General features: G+C 42.1%; 1 protein-coding gene across 6 annotated transcripts in view; it reads right to left on the reverse strand.

The window, feature by feature from the left end:
* Positions 1–21,117, reverse strand: part of CTNNA2 (catenin alpha 2) — a 1,145,386-nt gene that overhangs the window by 70,874 nt on the left and 1,053,395 nt on the right. For all 6 annotated transcript variants that reach the window (XM_029083155.1, XM_029083152.2, XM_029083150.2 and 3 more), the window contains one exon: positions 3,061–3,212. In XM_029083155.1, coding sequence (XP_028938988.1) covers positions 3,061–3,212 — 152 coding nt within the window. The remainder of the gene's footprint in view (positions 1–3,060; positions 3,213–21,117) is intronic.

Here is a 21,117-nt window from a genome sequence, read left to right on the forward strand (position 1 = left end):
AGAGAACAATGATTCATTAAAATCTGAAAGCAATTTTCATGGTTTGTGAAGGGATGGTCTTTTAAAAATTACAGGCAGTACCTTTAAGCTTTGTCAGATTGTAGGAGCTGAACAGAAAGCCACTTTCTATCTTCCTACATTTTAACGGTAAAGTTAGAGTGAGCGTTGTCCTTGGATTTTGAAGATGATGCTACTGATGGTTTGGCCCTTTCCATGACGAGTAATTAAAAAGCTCAATAATGCATCCTCCTGCATTATCATTAAGAACAGCACTCACCTGATCAAATCAAATAAAATGTCATGAAGGAGGAATGACACTTGCTCTAACAAGACTATGATATTTCATCCCAACTTATGATGTTGTCTTACAGCTCATGAAGCCTCTAAAACCTTTTGCTTCCCAGATTAGTGGTGTAATGAAAAAGGACAAGCTAACCAACTAGAAGCTGTTAGAAAGGGACTATCTCTCAGAAATTATGGGAGGGAAGGAGGAAAGGGCTGGCATTGACTTTTTCCATTCAAGAGTAAAATTAAAGGTTCCATGTTTGTGTGGGAAAGCAGATTAGAGCAGTCTTCAAATCTTTTAATAATGATCGGCTGGGAAGTTCCTTGGTTATCAAAACCACATTTGATCCCGGGTCCCATTCCCTCATCATTATTGACCTAAAATCCTTGTGGGCAGGGAATGTGTCTCCCAAATCCATTGAACTGTACTAAGACCTTAGTTCAGTGCTCTGCACACTGAAATGATTGAGAGCAGAGGGAAGGTAGAAGAGTTGATAGCTAGATCAGTCAATTTCCAGGATTGTTTTGCTTCTCTGATGGGCCACTTGGATTGTGGAAATCTTTGGCTCCAACACTTCAGAAGGTTTTTGGGATGGCTTGGGGTTTCCTTCAAAATTTGCTGTCTGTTCAATTAGAAAACCGAGAGCTGGTCATTGGCAGGAAGTCATCAGATCCAGGATCTGACAATTAATTTAAGTCGAGATCGTTTTTCCCTACATGCTTCTACATTTTCAGTGTGTTTTGCTTTCTTGTAAGACTTTAGAGTAATGGCTGATAGGCAGGAGGATAAAACATTTAAATTGTATGTGGGCCAGATTCTCCCCAGAGGCTTTCTCTCTGCTAGTAAATCAGGTACTTACTTGTTGAGGTTAATTCACTCTTCCAGGCCATTAGGGGGCCATTCTATACCCTGCAGCACACCCCAGTGGTTTGAAGGAGTGGATGCACCTCCTTAAGAACTCGATTTACTGCCTGGGAAGGGAATCAGACTCAGGAGAATCGAATGTATGACGCTTATCAATCAACCAATCAATATCTACTGAGTGCTTACTTTGTATAGAGCCCCGTATTAAACGCATGGAAGAGTACATACAACAGAATTAGCAGACATGGTCCCTGTCTTTTAGGATTTGTGGAAATCTCTTATTAGTTGGAACCAAATTGAGTGGTCGTTATTAACAAAGATCTTCACAATGGCTGCCTGAAAATTAACATTTGAGGATTTAATGTGTCCAGAACAGAACGCCTCATCTTCCCCCCCAAATCCTGCTCTTCCCCTGGCCTTCCCCTCACTGTAGATAGCACCACCATCCTCCTTACTTGACAATCCCATAACCTTGTCATTATACTCCACTCATCTGTTTCATTCAACCCACGTATTCAATCCTTCACCAAATCCTGACAGTTTGACCTTCACAACATCGCTAAAATCTGCCTTTTCCTCTAAATTTGAACTGCTACTATGCTGATCCAGACACTTATCCCATCCTGCCTTAGCTACTGTGTCAGCCTCCTCTCTGACCTCCCTACCTCCTGTCTCTCCCCACTCCAGGCCATTCTCCACTTTGCTGGCTGGATCATTTTTCTGAAAACACCATTCAGTCCATGGTGACCCACTCCTCAAGAACCTCCAGTTGTTCCAGTGATTCCACTTCTGCAACAAAAAGAAGCTCCTCACCATTGGCTTCAAAGCACTCAATTACCTTGTCCCCTACTATATTTCCTACTACACCACAGCATGTTCACTTGGCTCTTCTAACACCCAACTGCTCACTCATGCTCATCTTGCTGATGATAACTTGCCCATTTCCGGCCTCCATCCTGGAACTCCCTCCCCCTTCATTATCTGACAATCACTGTCCCCACCTTCAAAGCCTTATTAACATCTCATCTTCTCCAAGAGGCTACCCTACTAAGGCTTTCTCTCCCCTTCACCCTCTCCCTTCTGCATCAGCATTGTGCTTTGATCTATATCCTTTAAAGCTTTTGATATTCACATCACCCTTGTTCCCACAGTGCTTATTTCCCTATTCATAATTTATTTTAATGTCTGTCTCCTCTAGAATGCATGCTCCTTGTGGGCAGGGAACATGTCTACCAACTCTGTTGCAGTGACTCTCCCAAGCCCCTTCTACAGTTCTCAGCGCACAGTAAGCACTCATTGAATATGACTGATCAATTGATTTAGGTTAATACTGTGTTAAACCACCATTGGTGACTTGGAGAAGAACCTGGATAAGGACATGAATGAAAATGAATCAGTGGTCTCTTTCAAGAAGAACACTAATTTACACGAGAATGAAACAAAGCTCTATTGTTCCTGATTGGCTCCCTGATCAGAAGGCGCATGGGGTTGTCCTGGTCCCTGGACCAGGGTGGGCACTGGTGCAAAAACTGATTGATTTGTATCTATCCCAATACTTAGGACAGTGCTTAACCTCATAGTGAGCACTGAACACATAACATAAAAAAAAAACTGGGAGCATTTGAGTAGAAAACAGTAAGGTGTATTTTCACTCTAAGCACAGATTGAACCTGAGCTGGAAATCTCCCCTTTCATTTTAGAACCCAGAGAACCTCTTCATCAACCAAATCTGTTGAGAAAAAAACATCTCTCCAACATTTTATTTTGCTGTGAAACACATTCAAATGTACAAGGGGATTTTTTGAGAAGCAAAGGAAAAGAAGGAATGCAGATTAACTCCTTCTGTTTCTGGCTATAATACTTTTCTCCTCTCTCTTCTCCAACTTTACCTTCCCAGGCTCCTTACATACCCTGATCATCAGAACTGCTTTCCTGATGTCACGAACTCCATCGTATACCAGGCGGGAAGCATCTATGAATTCATTCTCTTCGAATGGTTGGGGAACATTTGCGCTCAGAGCTTCAATGGCAACTTCCACTTGTTCAGCAAAACGTGGCATCACTAGGTTAAATAAAATGAAAGGAAATAAGACCCTCTTCTAGGAATGCTTTCCCTCTCCCTTGGGGACCCCCACCCACAGGGCATAAAAACAGGCATGAAACACAGTTTCAGTACACAGCAAGGTGGTTGTGTAGGATTTGTGTTTGTCAAACTATAATGATCTTAATTCCACTTCATACCACAGCAGAAGAAGGAAACAGCTTATCTTGGAGGAAGGTGAACTTCAAAGCTCTGAACAAAGGTATACCCAATTGTGTTCAAAGGGACAATTATATTGGACAACTAGAATGTGTAGTTCAAACATTCAAAGGGATGTCTTGAAACTCTGTTTGCTCATACACTTATAAAATGCTTTGATACATAAATTGTATCTCTCCAACATTGAGTCAAAGAGTTATATTGGGCAGCAACAAGAACGTGTAGTTCAAACATTCAAAGGGATACCTTGAAACTCTGCTCCTACATTTCTTAAAAAATATTTTGTTACATAAATTGTACCTGCCCAATATTTAATAAAAGAGAGAAGCAGTGTCCCTATGGAGAGAGCATGGGCCTGAGGGTCAGTGGACCTGGGTTCTAATCCCTGCTCCACTACTTGTCTGCTGTGTGATCTTGGGCATGTCACTTAACTTCTTTGTGTCGAAATTTCCTCATCTGTAAAATGAGGATTCAATCCCTGTTGTCCTTCCTACTTAGACTGTGGAAAAGGAAAAGGACTGTGTCCTACTTTATTAACTTATATCTACCCCTAAACTTAGTACAGTGTTTGGTCCACAATAAGCGTTTAGTAAGTGTCACCATTATTATTTTTAAGATTGGGCCTTTAACTGGATCGTTTGGACTGTGACGATAACCAAAGTTATCAAATCCTTCATCACTGTGATACAGAACCACAGTTACTTTGAAAATGACATTTAACGATTACAACTTATTAGTCATGAATCAATCAGGTATGATTTCAAAAGAAAAACAAATTTAAAACTTTATGAGCCTTTTGCATGCTTAATTTTCATCAATCTAAATATTGGTATGTGTATTTTATTTTTTTCTAATGTATTAAAAAAAAAGCATTGCAATTTGAAAATAGTCCCCAATGGAATCTGTGCAGATCATTCCTGCTGCTCAATAATCTTGCTTGAATTCAACAAAAGAGGGATTCTTACCTAGTGTTTTATGGCAATTCAGTGTACTTTGCCTTAAGATGACAGCTTGGATTCTTGAGAATGGTTAATCTTTTGTGTGTGCTTCCTTCTATGTGTCTTATAATAATAATGATGGCATTTGTTAAGCGCTTACTATATGCTGAGCACCATTCTAAGCGCTGGTGTAGTTACAAGATAATCAGGTTGTCCCACGTGGGGCTCACAGTTTTAATCCCCATTTTCAGACAAGTAACTGAGACCCAAAGAAGTCAAGTGACTTGCCCAAAGTCAGACAGCTGATCAGTGGCAGAGCTGGAATTTGAACCCATGAGCTCTGACTCCCAAACCCATGCTCTTTCCACTATGCCACGCTGCTTCTCTGTGCAAACGTCCATCGGATTGTCAGCCCCTACCTGGGGGTGCTGGTAGTAGAATTGGGCAGCAACTTGTTGAGTAAAGCTTGTTTTGTGCCTTGCCTGTCATCAATAGGGATGAAACCAAGGGTCTTGAGGCAAACTATTCCAAATTTGTAAAGTGACTGCATTTTCCCAATCCTAATGCCTAGTCAGGGTGAACTAGTCTAAAGATGGTGAGCACAGGATTGATACAGGGCACAGGCAAAACTTAAGAGTTGCTGAAAAACATTCAGACCATAATGTAGAACTGCCTTTATTTGTCCTCAGGAACTCGGATATGAAACTTGCAATTTCTGATCATCAGATCTGATTAATTCCACTACAGTCCATTAATTCCAATACAGTACATTCCTATGGATGCTCTCTAATATAATGAGACTCATTTCTTCCGGCAAAATCTAGAGCACTTAGGTACATATTATTATGCTTTGTTGCTTCTGCTCTCTGTAATTTATTTTACTGTCTGCTGCTGTCACTAGATTGTAAACTCCTGATGTACAGGGATCATGATTATGACCTGTACCCAACTCCCCCAAGCATTTAGTACAGTGTTCTGCACATAATCAGCTCTCAATAAATACATTTGATTGATTGAGGAAAGAGAGGTGGGGACATAGAATGACTTTGGGGAAGCCAATATTCATTTGGTATAAAAATGAATGGCGTTTTCACTAGCAAAATATTTGGAAACTTGGGTCCCAAGACATTTCTGTGGTATACCCAGGTCTGTTTGAGTCTTTTACTTTGTAGGATGGGTGGTTGGATTCTGTGACACTTTTAATCTCAACATTGACAATGAAACTCTTTGACTGTGTGTAAGGTTTCCTGGTGCAAAGTGGCATCTAACTGTGCTTTTATTAATTATTACTCTAAGTATGGCATTTATTAATACAAGGATATGAGTTTGGACACAGTCCCTGTCCCACACAGGGATCACAATCTATTTTATCCCCATTTTACATTAGAGAAAACTGAGGCTCAGAGAGGTTAAATGACTTGCCTAAGTCACAGAGTAGACCAGTGGCAGGACTGAGACTTGAACCCAGATCTTTTGACTACCAGGCTACACTACTTCCAATTAAACTGGTCATCAGTCTAAAGGACTACAGTGAGCCTCAGATTTGACAGTGGAAATCTGTCATTAAATTATACCAGGCCACAAAGCCAAAGCGAAGTGGTGCATACATTCAGATGGCTAAATTGACTGCCCACACTATACTGTCTTAATAAACAGTGTAATAAACATTATCTTTCAATAAACAGACCTGTTGGATCGTGGTTCATTTCATTGCTGTTGATATGAATCAGGAAAAGATATTTTTATAAACAATTATGGCATATTGTACAAACTAGAACTTGGATAATCCAAAGCACACATTCTACCGAGAAAGGAAAACATGTTCGTTCTCTGCAATTTTACATCCATTATGGTCTATCTCTAGAATTATGAGCTCCATTCCTTTAAATAACACATTCAATACTATGTAATAGAGCCAACTCTATCCAAAGCCTTACCTACAATTTTAACACACTAGGTGTGAAAATAACTTTGTTTTACAATTGCTTCGATGCCCACATCTTTCTGCTGCATTCTAATCGTATTGCAAAATACAAATAGAATCGCTTTCTCATTTGCCTAAACTGTTTACTGTCTGCTTTTAAAAACAATTGAGACTGAATATGATAGTCACAAGCGTTATAGTTTAACTTTGGAATACATATATTTACAAGTAAAGGTGTGCCCAATATTTCTACTTCAAAGTTTAACTCAGTGCTATTATTTTGCTACTCATTGAAAAATAGTTTTGTGTTTTTTTTTTATTACAGGGTTTTGAATGTGTGCATTCTTTAAATGTTGCAGTAATGTGAGCTCTTCGTATAGACTTGTATAATGTGGATGCAGAATATGTGCTGAAAAATATCCTATAAATATTGTGAACAACAGCCAGTTTTAAATGTTAAATAGCACATTTTCATCACTCCTTCCAAAACCCCAAACAATGGAAGTTATTTAATGTCTATGACATAAAAATACGAAGACTGATTTCACTGTATAATCAGCACTTTCTAAAGTGCAAGGAGAGAGACTTGAGATAAATACCTTTTATGCCCATTTGGCTTAATTTACGAGACTGGAGTGAAATAAAATAAAATCATTTGGGAATTTGGAGTGTTCAAAGAAACTTGCCTCATTTTGCAGCCAGAACTTTGGGCAAAGATGCCTTTGGGTAACTGACTTTCTCCACCTCTGTCCCAAAATATGAAGCAAAAATCTGAAAATGATTCTCTTATCCAGAAGTTGTGAGGGAAAACATCACAGTGCTGAAAACAGCAGAAGGAAAGCTAACTCCTTCTGCCCTCTAGACTGTAGATTCCTCCTCTAGAATGTAAGCTTCTTTCCTGCTTAATGCAGTGGTCTGCATATAGGAACTCACTCAATAAATTCCTCTGTTGATTGCCCAGTTCAGTTCCTTATTTTCTACCTGAAGCAGACATTTGGTTGTCTACTGTGAAAAGAAAGCCCCTCTTTATGAGGATTTGGGATTAAAGCCTGCCTGTTTTCCCCAACCCTGTGGGAAAAATCATGCTTGGCAAAAAGATATTCTCTTGAAAGAAACCTCAACCTATCCAAACTATAGTTTTGCTCAAGTTCTTTTTAATCGGGCCAGAAACTTAGCACTGAGTTTGCGATTCTCACATCATATATTATCAGTTTCTGATGTAGGACTATTTAAATAATAGCTTCTTTCTGCCTTTCTGAATTGCATCCAATAAAACGAGCATCTTCCCAGGCACTACTTATAGGCTGGGCTTTGATACATCTTGATGGCTTCATTCCTAAAGCTGAGAACAACTTCAGAAGGGGAAAAAAGTAATACAATATTTTATACAGAAAGCACACCAGACCAGACCAAGGGAAGATGATATTCCTTGGGTTATAAAATCAGACATAAATATGCAAGCAAAAAAATTCCAAATCAGACTCTAAAGGCAGAGATGAGAATGCTGGGAGCCGTTTTTTTTCTCGGGGAGTTGGGGGTATGGAGTGGGATAGTTCCTTAGGGGTCCCAGAGCACAAAGAGAGCCAAACCTGATGTATGTATCAGAGCCCTGATACATTACACCATAGGAGCAAGAAGAAAGGAAGGAAGCGTGAAGGCTGAAAACCCAAAGTCAAAGAAGCACTGGCTGAATTGGGGAGCCAGAGACCCTCATTTGGCCTTAGTTTTTTTTTTCTTTAATTGGGTTTGAAATTATTAGAAGCCAGTGTTTTATACATACTTGACTGATGAGCGTGGGAAGTTAGGGCTGAGATTTGTGACTTCTGTCATGATGAAGCGAGAGGCATCCATTTGCAAGGAGCACTGCTTCCCTAATTCCCTAATAGAATTATAATTCTATTTAATTATATTGATGCCTGTTTACTTGTACTGAAGTCTGTCTCCACCCCTCTAGACTGTGAGCCCGTTGTGGACAGGAATTGTCTCTCTCTATTGCTGTATTGTACCTTCCAAGCACTTCGTACAGTGCTCTACACACAGTAAGCGCTCAATAAATACAATTGAATGAATAATTTGACAGACCACCACTCTCCCCTAATTTACTGCCCTCCTCCCACAAGCCTTCCCCATTTACTTGTTTTGATCTGTTTACTTCTTTTGATGTCTGTCTCCCCTCTTCTAGACTGTGAGTCCACTATGGGCAGGGATTGCCTCTCTTTGTTGCTGAATTATACTTTCCAAGCGCTTAGTACAGTGCTCTGCACACAGTAAGTGCTCAGTAAATGCTACAGAATGAATGAATGAATAAATTGCCCAGTATCCCAAGCCATACAAATCCATCAGCCAAATCTGGTACTTGTGGATCTATTTAAACCCATCCTCAGCACTTATGTGTATATGTTATTAAATCATGTTTTTTGACTACTAGAAGCAGCATGGCCTAGGGGAAAGAGTATGGACCTGGGAGTCAGAAGACCTGGGTTCTAATTCTATCTCTGTCCCTTGTTTGCTGCATGATTTTGGGCAAGCGACTTAGCATCTCTCTGCTTCAGTTTTCTCTTCTCTAAAATGGGGATTCAATTGTTGCTCTTCCTCCTACTTAGACTATGAGTCCCTTGTAGTTCAGGGACTGTCAGACCCGATCAACTTGTATCTACTCCAAGGCTTAGTACAGTATTTAGCGAGGAGTAAGCACTTAACAAATATCACAGTTATTAGTGCTATCACTCCATTAGCCTGGGTTGGTCTCCATTAGCTTGGGTTGGCCTTTTCCTTTAGAGTGTAGGCTTCTTTGGGGCAAGGAACGTCACTTTATAATGTACTCCTCAGGCACCTCATAAAATGAACTGCACCAAGTGGATGGGTGCATAGGGTCATTCACAGCACACCAGGAAGCTCAGAGGCAGATGGTTTAGGCTAGAGGAGATACTGCCATCAGGCTGCCAGTCTCAACTAGACTCCTTTCCATCAGTTCCTCATTTTGAGTTTTGTAGACACTCAGAGGGAGGAAAGAGGAAAGGGGGTCCTGAGCTCTTCTACTCAGGCCGAGATTCCCCACTTTAAGGAGATCTGAGATGACTCTAAATGCCTAAATGCTAGAGAAGGACTCCAAGGGAATTTGTTCTCTTCTCTGCTGTTCCCTAAGGAGTCTCAGCCACCATAAAAGGCAGGCTCATTTATAATATTACAGAACACAGCACTGAAACATTATCTGGCACTTTCATCTTAGAGCTCTCATTTTTTTCTCTCCAGCATTCCTCTACATTAGGATGGGACCACTCTTAATATCTCTATTTGACAGGCCAGAAAAGTTGAATGATCTTGCCCAAGTTCACCCAGCATGGGAGTGGTAATGTTAGAAATGCATCTCTCAGGTGGACGTTCTAGGTCTTTACTCCACCCTGGGCTTCTACCATTTCTTGGGCTGAAGTAAGCCTGTTCTTGGGGAAGGTGTTGCAGTAGAAGATCAAGAAGAAGAAGGTGGTCCTGGTCCCATGTCCACTGGTTAGCTAGAAGACCAGGGAGGAAGGATGGGAGTAGGACTCAGTGTGATAGAGGGTATCTTCCTGGCTTCTTCAGAGGCCTTGCTCCGAAAAACACCTGGAACCTGACAGCCACTACTAGTAGGGGCAGGGAGTCCAAGCCAATACAAAGCTGATGCCAGGAAGAGAAAGCCAGTATAGTTGTTTAGGGCAGGGAAAGTGTCTGATATACTATTCTACTGTACTTTCCCAAGCATTCAGTATAGTGTTCTACAGACAGTAAGCCTTCAATAAATAGAATTGATTGAATGAGTTGTTTGAAGTCTAGGAATGTTCACTAATTCATTCATTCAATAGTATTTATTGAGTGCTTACTATGTGCAGAGCACTGTACTAAGCACTTGGAATGTACAAATCAGTAACAGATAGAGACAGTCCCTGTCCTTTGACAGGCTTACAGTCTAACTGGGGGAGACAGTCAAAAACAATAGCAATAAATAGAATCAAGGGGATGAACATCTCATTAAAACGATAGTAAATAAATAGAATCAAGGTGATGTACATTTCATTAGCAAAATAAATAGGGTAATGAAAATATATACAGTTGAGCGGACGAATACAGTGCTGAGGGGAGGGGAAGGGAGGGGGGAGGAGCAGAGGGAAAGGGGGGAGGAGAGGGCTTTGTTGAGGAGAGGAGAAGGGGGTTAGGGGGGAGCAGAGGGAGCAGAGGGAAAAGGAGAGCTCAGTCTAGGAGGGTCTCTTGGAGGAGGTGAGCTTTAAGTAGGGTTTTGAAGAGGGGAAGAGAATTAGTTTGGCGGAGATGAGGAGGGAGGGCATTCCAGGACCGTGGGAGGACATGGCCCAGGGGTCGACGGCGGGATAGGCAAGAACGCGGGATGGTGAGGAAGCAGGAGGCAGAGGAGCGGAGCGTGCGGGGTAGACAGTAGAAAGAGAGAAGGGAGGAGAGGTAGGAGGGGGCAAGGTGATGGAGAGCCTTGTAGCCTAGAGTGAGAAGCTTTTGTTTCATGCGGAGGTTGATAGGCAACCACTGGAGGTTTTTAAGGAGGGGAGTGACATGCCCAAAGCGTTTCTGCAGGTAGATGAGCCGGGCAGCGGAGTGAAGAATAGACTGGAGCGGGGAGAGAGAGGAGGAAGGGATATCAGAGAGAAGGCTGACACAGTAATCCAGCCAGGATATTACGAGAGCCTGTACCAGTACGATAGCCGTTTGGGTGGAGAAGAAAGGGTGGATGTTGGCGATATTATAAAGGTGAGACCGGCAGGTTAAGAAAGGGTGGATGTTGGCGATATTATAAAGGTGAGACCGGCAGGTTTTGGTGATGGATTGGATGTGTGGGGTGAACGAGAGAGCCGAGTCAAAGATGACACCAAGGTTGCGGGCCTGAGAAACGGGAAGGATGGTCGTACCATCCATGGTGATAGGGAAGTTAGGGAGAGGACAGTGCTTGGGAGGGAAGATGAGGAGCTCAGTTTTGGTCATGTTGAGTTTTAGGTGGCGGGCAGACATCCAGATAGAGATGTCTTGGAGGCAGGAGGAACTACGAGCCTGAAGGGAGGGGGAGAGGGCAGGGGCAGAGATGTAGATCTGTGTGTCATCTGCATAGAGATGACAGTTGAAGCCGTGAGAGCAAATGAGTTCACCGAGGGAGTGAGTGTAGATGGAGAACAGAAGAGGGCCAAGAACTGACCCTTGAGGAACCCCAACAGTTAGAGGATGGGAGGGGGAGGAGGAGCCTGCGAAGGAGACCGAGAATGAACGGCCAGAGAGATAAGAGGAGAATCAGGAGAGGACGGAGTCCGTGAAGCCAAGGTGAGATAAGGTGTGGAGGAGAAGGGGATGGTCGACAATGTCAAAGGCAGCTGAGAGGTCAAGGAGGATTAGGATAGAGTATGAGCCATTGGATTTGGCAAGAAGGAGGTCGTGGGTGACCTTAGAGAGAGATGTCTTGGTAGAGTGGAGGGGACAGAAGCCAGATTGGAGGGGGTCCAGGAGAGAATGGGAGTTAAGGAATTCTAGGCAGCGAGTGTTGACAACTCATTCTAGGAGCTTGAAAAGGAAGGGCGATAACTGGAAGGGGAAGTGGGGTCGAGAGAGGGTTTTTTTTTAGGATGGGGGAGACATGGGCATGTTTGAAAGCAGAGGGGAAGAAAACATTGGAGAGTGAGTGGTTAAAGATAGAAGTTAAGGAGGGGAGAAGGGCAGGGGCGATGGTTTTTATAAGGTGAGCGGGAATGGGGTCCGAGGCACAGGATTGGGTTACAGAAGGACTGCTAAAAGTCTCAAACCTTTTGGTGAGTCTGTGTCAGGGTGAAGCTCCTGGGTGATAGGCCCGCAACATGCCTGGAACTCGAAACTGTGATTTCTTTTGAGTTTGGGGTTAGCCCAAATTGAAGCAATAACAAAATTCTGAACAATGAAGATGACTCAACTCAAACGAACCAGCCACCTTATAATCCTTTTTTTTTAAGCAGCATGGTCTAGTGGATAGACCACAGTCCAGGGAGTCAGAAGGACCTGGATTCTAATCCTGGCTCTGCCACTTATCTGCTGTGTGACCTTGGGCAAGTCACTTTACTTCTCTTAGAGAAGCAGCATGGCTTAGTGGCAAGAGCACGGGCTTGGGAGTTAGAGGAAGTGGGTTCTAATCCCAGGTCCTCCACCTGTCTGCTGTGTGACTCTGGGCAAGTCACTTAACTTCTCTGGGCCTCAGTTACCTCATCTGGAAAATGGGGATTATGACTGTGAGCCCCACAAGGGACAACCTGATTACCTTGTATCTACCCCAGTGCTTAGAATAGTACTTGGCACATAGTAAGCACTTAACAAATATCAACATCATTATTATTATTATTATTCCCTGTGCTTCAGTCACCTCATCTGTAAAATCAGAATTAAGACTGCGAGCCCAGTGTGGGATGGGGACTATGTCCAACCCAATTACCTTGCATCCACCTCAGCACAATTGATTCATATCTCTGTTCACTGTGTGCAGATTCAAGCCTTCTGCCCTTAGGGAAGATTAACCCGGGGACAAGAGGGCTACCACCCCGGGTTTTTATGGTCCTCTAGGGGCAGATGCTCATCAGTATGGATGAGGGTCGGGATGGTTATGTTGGACTAAGAGAATGATAAATGTTCCTTTATTTCCACTGCACTCTTCTAACAATCTGTGAGCTAACAAGATGCTGGGGATCAGGTAGGAGAGAAGAAATAAATGAACTTTCCCCCCACCCCCAACTCCTCCTACTTGCCTAATACAGCACTGTGGAACCTATTTTTTTCAGCTTCAAAGACTCTCCCCTCTCAACTGCTATTTATATCCATGCTAGAAAGCCCTGGGGTCACTGAATCCTCAAAATGGAATCATCAATTTTGAAATTAAAAATCCTCCCCAAATTCTGAGATAGAGGAAACCCTTTTAGATGTTTGAAAGTTGCACTTGGGCTATGGAGAAACCTGGAGGAAAGATGAACCCAGAGAAAATCTTTCACAGAGCAGGTCCTACAAGAGAACAGAAGTATCTCCCGGGAACACCAAAGACCAAGTAGGTCATATTCAATAGGACCAATCTGTTTTTAGGTTAGGCCTGTGGAGGAGGAAGGTATTAGGAATATCTCAACAGATGAGCTAATGAGGTTTGTCTTGGATAGTTTCATGTAATGGGGAGTTCCTAGTTTGAAATTTTTAACTGGTTTCCTTGCTTGCCAGGGATATTCCCCTGACCTGGAATTCCCTTCAACCCCACATCAGACAGAATCAATCAAACAATCAATCAATGATATTTATTGAGCACTTACTATGTGCAGAGCACTGTACTAAGCACTTGGGAAAGTGCAATACAATAGAAATAGGGGACATGTTCCCTTCCCATAACACAGAACTCAGCTTTCCCTATAGTCAGAGTCCCGCTAAAGTCTCACCACCTCCATGATTAATTTCTCAGTACCCAGCACCCAAAGTCATAACATCCCTTCAGCCAACTCCAGCACAAATGTATAAAACAGGTATAAACACATTTACACCCTCCTGACACATTCATGCATAGATTATTTCTCTCACCCGTTCTAATTGTAAATATTTTTATGTTTGTTTCTTCCACTGGAATGTAAGCTTCATAGGAGCAGTGAGTGTGTCCCCACTTATCAATTACCTATTGCATAGCATCATTCATTCAACCATATTTATTGAGCGCTTACTATGTGCAAAGCACCATTCTAAGCCCAGGCTACTACAACCACCATCACCGCTAATACTGCCCTCACAATCTCCAGCCAACCTCTTAAGGGAGATGAGTCTAGCTCTAAATGAGTCTATTCACATTGTTGATTGTTCTTTACTGAAGATTTACTTCAGATAGTTTCACTTTTGAGGTTGTCAGGCAAGGGCTCATATTAGCAAGTCAAATTCTCTCTTTTACTACTGTTACTTCATGGTGAGTTACGGAAATGCGTCTATGAATACAGAAAAAATATTTTCATAAGTAAGGGGTAAACTGTCAGTGTTCAAATCCAATTTCAGTTTCAGACATCCTAAAATAATCCCTGATTTAATGGATGGAGTTGTTGAGTGAAAAACAGGAAACCAATGCCCTGAAGCAAACCCGAGAGAGTCCTATGGAAGCAACATCATTAAAGCAGATAAATGAGGGGATTTTCACTCAGAATGCAACCTATGTCAGTTCCCAACTACTATTTTCTAGATGCTAATTGATTTGCTTAGGCTAAAAAAAACACTCAATTGGAAAGTTTAGTATTTCAAGAAAATAATTTGAAAACAATCCCAAGTGGTTTATAAGGTAAATGCACACAATCTTAGAAGATGGCATAGTTTCTCACGTTAACTTGAGAAATGAATAAAGAATTGAACATGACACCTTATTTAGATTGAAGTGTTTGTCAAAGTCTGGTTCGATAAATACACTTTAATTTGTCGTCTGTGAAGTTTAAGTACTTAGGTAATGGTTTACTACATCTTAATCCAATGTAAAACTTTATTACACATAATTTACAAGTTTCCGATCCTGATCATTAAGCACATAATTGAAAGAAAATTGTAATTCTCCAGAATACTGGAAGTGAGTAAAGTACTTTGAGGCACAGGTTCGGAGTTCTGGCTGTTGACTTTACAAAGCTGCAATTTTGCTGTGATCCATAACAGATTCCTTTAGAAATCAAATAGATATTGCTTAATAGTTGCCTTGCCATCCTCAGTGTTTCCTTTTTTTATCAGGAGATTTCTTCCCCAGCCCCTTCATATAATAATAATGTTGGTATTTGTTAAGTGCTTACTATGTGCAGAGCACTGTTCTAAGCGCTGGGGTAGATACAGGGTAATCAGGTTGTCCCACGTGAGGCTCACAGTTAATTCCCATTTGACAGATGAGGTAACTGAGGCACAGAGAAGTTAAGTGACTTGCCCACAGTCACACAGCTGACAAGTTCATTCATTCATTCATTCATTCAGTAGTATTTATTGAGTGCTTACTATGTGCAGAGCACTGTACTAAGCGCTTGGGATGAACAAGTCGGCAACAGATAGAGACAGTCCCTGCCGTTTGACGGGCTTACAGTCTAATCGGGGGAGACGGACAGACAAGAACAATGGCAATAAACAGAGTCAAGGGGAAGAACATCTCGTAAAAACAATGGCAACTAAATAGAATCAAGGCGATGTACAATTCATTAACAAAATAAATAGGGTAACGAAAATATATACAGTTGAGCGAACGAGTACAGTGCTGTGGGGATGGGAAGGGAGAGGTGGAGGAGCAGAGGGAAAAGGGGAAAATGAGGCTTTAGCTGCGGAGAGGTAAAGGGGGGATGGCAGAGGGAGTAGAGGGGGAAGAGGAGCTCAGTCTGGGAATGCCTCTTGGAGGAGGTGATTTTTAAGTAGGGTTTTGAAGAGGGAAAGAGAATCAGTTTGGCAGAGGTTAGGAGGGAGGGCGTTCCAGGACCGCGGGAGGACGTGACCCAGGGGTCGACGGCGGGATAGGCGAGACCGAGGGGCAGAGCTGGGATTCGAACGCATGACCTCTGACTCCCAAGCCCATGCTCTTTCCACTGAGCCATGCTGCATATCTACACTTATAGTTAGAATCTCTTTATCCAGATCCTCCTTGGGCAAGTCGCTTAACTTCTCTGTGCCTCAGTTTCCTCATCTGTAAAATGGGGAGTAAGAGTGTAAATCCCATGTGGGACAGAGACCGTGTTTGACCTGAGTAACTTGTATCTATCCCAGCACTTAGAACAGGGCTTGGCACATAGTAAGCACCTAAAAAATATTCATTATTATTATAGGAAAAATGGAGATTTAAAATTAGTGATCTAGAAATTCAAAACAGATTGCTGGAGTAAGGAGATTGATCAGGGAATGTCCACTGGATGTGTTGGCTTTTTAAGAAGGCTTTAGAAAAAAATGGATATGGTTTGGCAAAAAATACTATACTCAGTTCTTCAATAATGGAGAGTTTACTTTCTTGATGGACCCTATGATAAGGAAAGCTTTTTTTATGGTATTTGTTAAATTCTTGCTATGTGGCACACACTTTACTAAGCTCTGAGGTAAATATAAGTTACAATAATAATAATGGTATTCATTAAGTGCTTACTATGTGCCAAGCACTGTTCTAAGCGCTGAGGTAGTATAGTTGTATCATGTTGTCCCACGTGGGGCTCACAGTCTTAATTCCCAATTTACAGATGAGGTAACTGAGGCACAGAGAAGTTAAGTGGCTTGCTCCAGGTCACACAGCAGACAAATGGTGACCCGGGATTAGAACCCACATCCTCTGACTCCCAAGTCGGCGCACCTTCCTCTCTGCCACGCTGCTTTCCTAAATTATCACATTGCACCCAGTCCATGTTCCACATGGGACTCGAAGTCTTAATCCCCACTTCACAAATGAGGTAACTTAGACCCAGAGAAGTGACATGATTTGCCCTAGGTCACACTGCAGACAAATGATAGAGCCAAGTCCTTTCGACTCCCAGGCCCATGTTTTATCCACTAGGCCACGCTGCTTCTCTTAAGTATGCATACTCCCTGCGCTCAAGGAATGTAGATGATGATGGTGATATTTGTGAATATGAAATCTGGTTAAGCTGTCTTCCCTGACCATTTAACAGGTTAATTCCCGATGTTTCAGTTTGCTTTGGCAGAGAAAACCTGGCTCACTTAGTCCAAAGATCCCAGTCAGTGCATATTATTAGTCGTAAACTATCGTTTCCCAGGGCTGTGACTTGTGGGCTCCTGGCATCATAAGAGATGATGCAGAAAAGCAGTGTGGCCCAGTGGAAAGAGCACAAGCTTGGAAGTCAGAGGATCTGGGTTCTAATCCTGGCTCTACCACTTATCTGCTGTGTAACCTGGGACAAGTCACTTAACTTCTGTGGGCCTCAATTTGCTCATTTTAAAATAGGGATTTAACACCTGTTCTCCCTTCTTGTTTGTCTGCAAGCCCCAAGAGAGTCAGGAGCTCTGTCTAACCAGATTATCTTGTTTCTAACAAGTAGAGTGCATGGCATAGAGTAAATGTTTAACAAATACTACAGCTATTGTTAGTAATAGTAGTAAGCAGTATTATCAGTCCCCTCAATAACATGATGCCTCTCAAGCTAACCTGAACAGTGAGTTACCAATGGGATTAGTTAAAATAAATGATACATGTGGAGAAACCTAATTGTTTCTATTGAAAAAGATCATCATTAAAGGCCCTCTCCTGGCTATTATTGAACTCAATCTATGAAAATAGTTTCAGCATCGTGAGCGCTACATTGTAGCGAGTCCAAGAACATAAGTTACCCTTTCTAAAAATGAAGTTTTCATCCACGTGAGACAAGGTAACTAATTCCAGGTAGGCCATCAGACATGAATTTGTCATTTATTGGCAAACATACCTATAGTGGAACTTGAAGCTACCAAATGCTAAGCTTCCCCATCCTCAAAACACTGGGGTCTACAGGGAGTGGGGATGGGGGCTCCACGGTGGGATTTAGGGCCTTCCCCTCCTCCCCCTTCCATCTCCCTCCCCTTCACTCACTATCCGCTGGGAAAAACCCTCCTCTCCCCAGCCTAACAACCGGACAGGATGATGATAGGTAATTATTCATTCAATAGTATTTATTGAGCTCTTACTATGTGCAGAGTACTGTACTATGCACTTGGAATGTACAAATCGGCAAGCAATAGAGACAATCCCTGCCCAATAACGGGCTCACAGTCTAAACGGGGGAGACAGGCATCATTATTATTATTGTACTTGTTAAGCCCTAACTGTGTGTCAGGGACTGTTTTCTAAACACTGGGGTAGATACAAGGTAATCAGGTTGGACACAGTCTTTGTCCCATATAGGACTCACAGTTTAAGTAGGGGGGAACAAGATTTAATCCCATTTAAGAGGTGAGGTACCTGAAGCATAGAGAAGTTAAGTAGTAGAAATAGTATCTATTAAGCACTCACTTTGTGCAGAGCACTGTTCTGAGCTGTGGGAGAGAGTATACAATCCCTTCCCTTGGGGGAGCTCACAATCTAAGAGACTAAAGTGACTTGCCCAAGAGCACACAGCAGAAATGTGGCAGAGCCAGGATTAGAAGCCAGGTTCTCTGACTCTTAAGCCCCTGCCGTTTCCACTAGGCCCTGCTGCTTCAATAAAGTTCTGTTTCACCTAGACAGCAGAGTAGCTCAAAGTTCCCACTGGGAGCTTATAACATATTATAGGTGCTTTATACCTCTAATTGGTTAAGATGAGGCATAAAAGACCTAGAAAATATTAGTTTAATTTGAATCTAAACCCGACATGGAAGGATATGGAATCCAGCCCATTCCACCAACAGGGGAACATTTAGTCAGAGTGGAGCTAAATAGCTCTTTAGAACCTTTTTAAAAGGTCATCTCCTTCTCTCACACTTCCCTGTCAGATAGTTGCTTTTCCTCCTGGTGTTCACCTCAGATCTAGCCAGCTAGGACTGGTTGGGTCAGGATACCTTAAAAATGTAAGCACCCAGAAGGGAGACCTCCTGTCCAAAACCAGGGATAATAATAATAACAATCACAATACAGACTTATTGAAGTGCTTATTACATGCCACACTGTAAACTAAGCTCTGGGGTAGATACAAGATAATCAGCCGGACAAAGTCACTGTCCCACTTAGGCTCACAGTCTAAGTAATAAGAGCTTCTTGTGAGCACTAACTAATATGTACTGTAGTCTAGACCTTTTGGATGGGTGGTTTCAATAACGATGGAGGCGGAAAATCCCAGGATCTCAAGATGACTACACAGCACACCTACGTGATACTCAATTAAATGCAACTTGGAACAGTCACATGGAATGACAAGGAAAATAATATCATTTTTTAAGCCATGAAACCAGTCACTGAACCAGTTCTAGCAGGAATTCATCTCATGGATATAAACAAATGCTGGAAGGACAACACAAAGTCAAATTCACCTTAGAGACCCACTCAGTTTTTTTACCAATTATTTTTGATAACTATTTCCATGCTGGACGATATAATATTTACAGTGAAAATGATGTCAATCTGGCTGTGTTTGGCAAATGTGCTAAACAAAGTCAACTTTAATTGATGACAGTTTTAGGCCGCTATGAAGGAAACTAAAACATTTCACGAAAAAATTATCATTGAATTTAGGTTTGAACTACCTGTTACTTTACATTCTAAATAATTTAAGATGATATCACAGTCATGTCACAGAGTGGATTTTGCTCCTCTGACCTCTTAGGTTTTGTACATTAGCTGGAGTCAAAGGAAGGCCCTGTTGGCCAAAGTCTAAAGCCTTATTGAAGGTGCAACTCCTCCAAGAAGCCTTCCCTAACTAAACCCTCCTTTCCTCTTCTTCCACTCCCTTCACTGTCACTCTGATTCGCTCCTTTGAGTCAACCCCATCCTAGCCCCACAGCACTCATGTTCATATCTGTAATTTATTTATTTATGTTAATGTCTGTTTCCCCCCTAGACTGAAAGCTCATTATGGGCGGGGAATGCATCTGTTTATTGTTATATTGTACTCTCCCAAATGCTTAGTACAGTGCTTTGATCACAGCAGGTGCTTAATAAATATGATTGAATGAGTGAATGAATGAAAGGTCCTGACTTGGTTGGGGAACAGGAGTCTGGCAACGGATCACTACTCAACTCGGGAGCTGTTGGATGTGAATCAGTTATCACAGCCAGAGCCAACAGTATTGACTAGGCAGCTACTGAATTGCAGAAAACTGTACTGGACACCTACTGTAAGCACTTAGGACAGTGCTCTGCACATAGTAAGCACTCAGTACATACAATTCAATGAATGAATGCTTACTAAGGAAAATGTAAAATCTTGATGCAAGTCTAGAGGAGTTTACAGTCTAATGGAAGTAGCAGACAGGAAATGAATAGTAAATCATGGACAGTCGGGGGGTAATGGGTTGAGGAAGAAGAATGAGAGTTAATTATGAGACTTGCTTTGACGAGTGGAGAGCATGGACTGGGCTGGGGTGAAGAGAAAGATAGTTATAATAATAATAATGATAATAATAATTATGGTATTTGTTAAGTGCTTCCAATGTGCCAGGCACTGTTCTAAGTGCTGGGGTGGATTCAAGCAAACTCTGCCTCGTATGGAGCTCACGGTTTCAAGCTCCATTTTACAGATGAGGTGACTGAGGCAGAAAGAAGTAAAGTGACTTGACCAAGGTCACAGAGCAGACAGGTGGTGGAGTCAGATTAGAACCCATGACCTTCTGACTCCCAGGCCCATCTATCCACTGAACCAAGCTACTTCTCCAAGAAGATGTGAGACAGGGAAGAAGGAAACAACAGAGAAGCAGCATGGTCTAGTGGGAAAAACACCAGCTTGGGCGTCAGAGACCAGGATTCTAATCCCAGCTCTGCTGCTTGCTTGCTGGGTAATCTTGGGCAAATCACTTAACTTTTCTCTGCCTCAGTTACCTCAACTATAAAAATGAGAATTGACCTAGTCTTCCAAGTATTTAGACTTTGAGCCCCATGTGGGACAGGAACTGGGCCACCCTGATTAGTTCATATCTACCACAGCACTTACACAAGAGCTTGGTACAAAGTAAGTGCTTAAGAAATATGCACTTTAAATATGACAGAGAGCCTTGAAATCAAAAGTCAGGAGAGTTAGTAGTCATAAGAGATAATCATCTCAGCCCTGTAGTATTTATATAAAATCCTTATACTCTGCTCTTTCCCCTATCTATAATTTATGCTAATATCTGTCTCCCTATGTAGACTGCAAACTTCTTTTGGGCAAGGATCACATCCACCAACTTTATTATTTAATAGTGTGAGAAGTAGTGTGATGGTCTAGTG

This window comes from Ornithorhynchus anatinus, chromosome 18 (genome assembly GCF_004115215.2).
Source record: "Ornithorhynchus anatinus isolate Pmale09 chromosome 18, mOrnAna1.pri.v4, whole genome shotgun sequence".
Lineage (NCBI taxonomy): Eukaryota > Metazoa > Chordata > Mammalia > Monotremata > Ornithorhynchidae > Ornithorhynchus > Ornithorhynchus anatinus.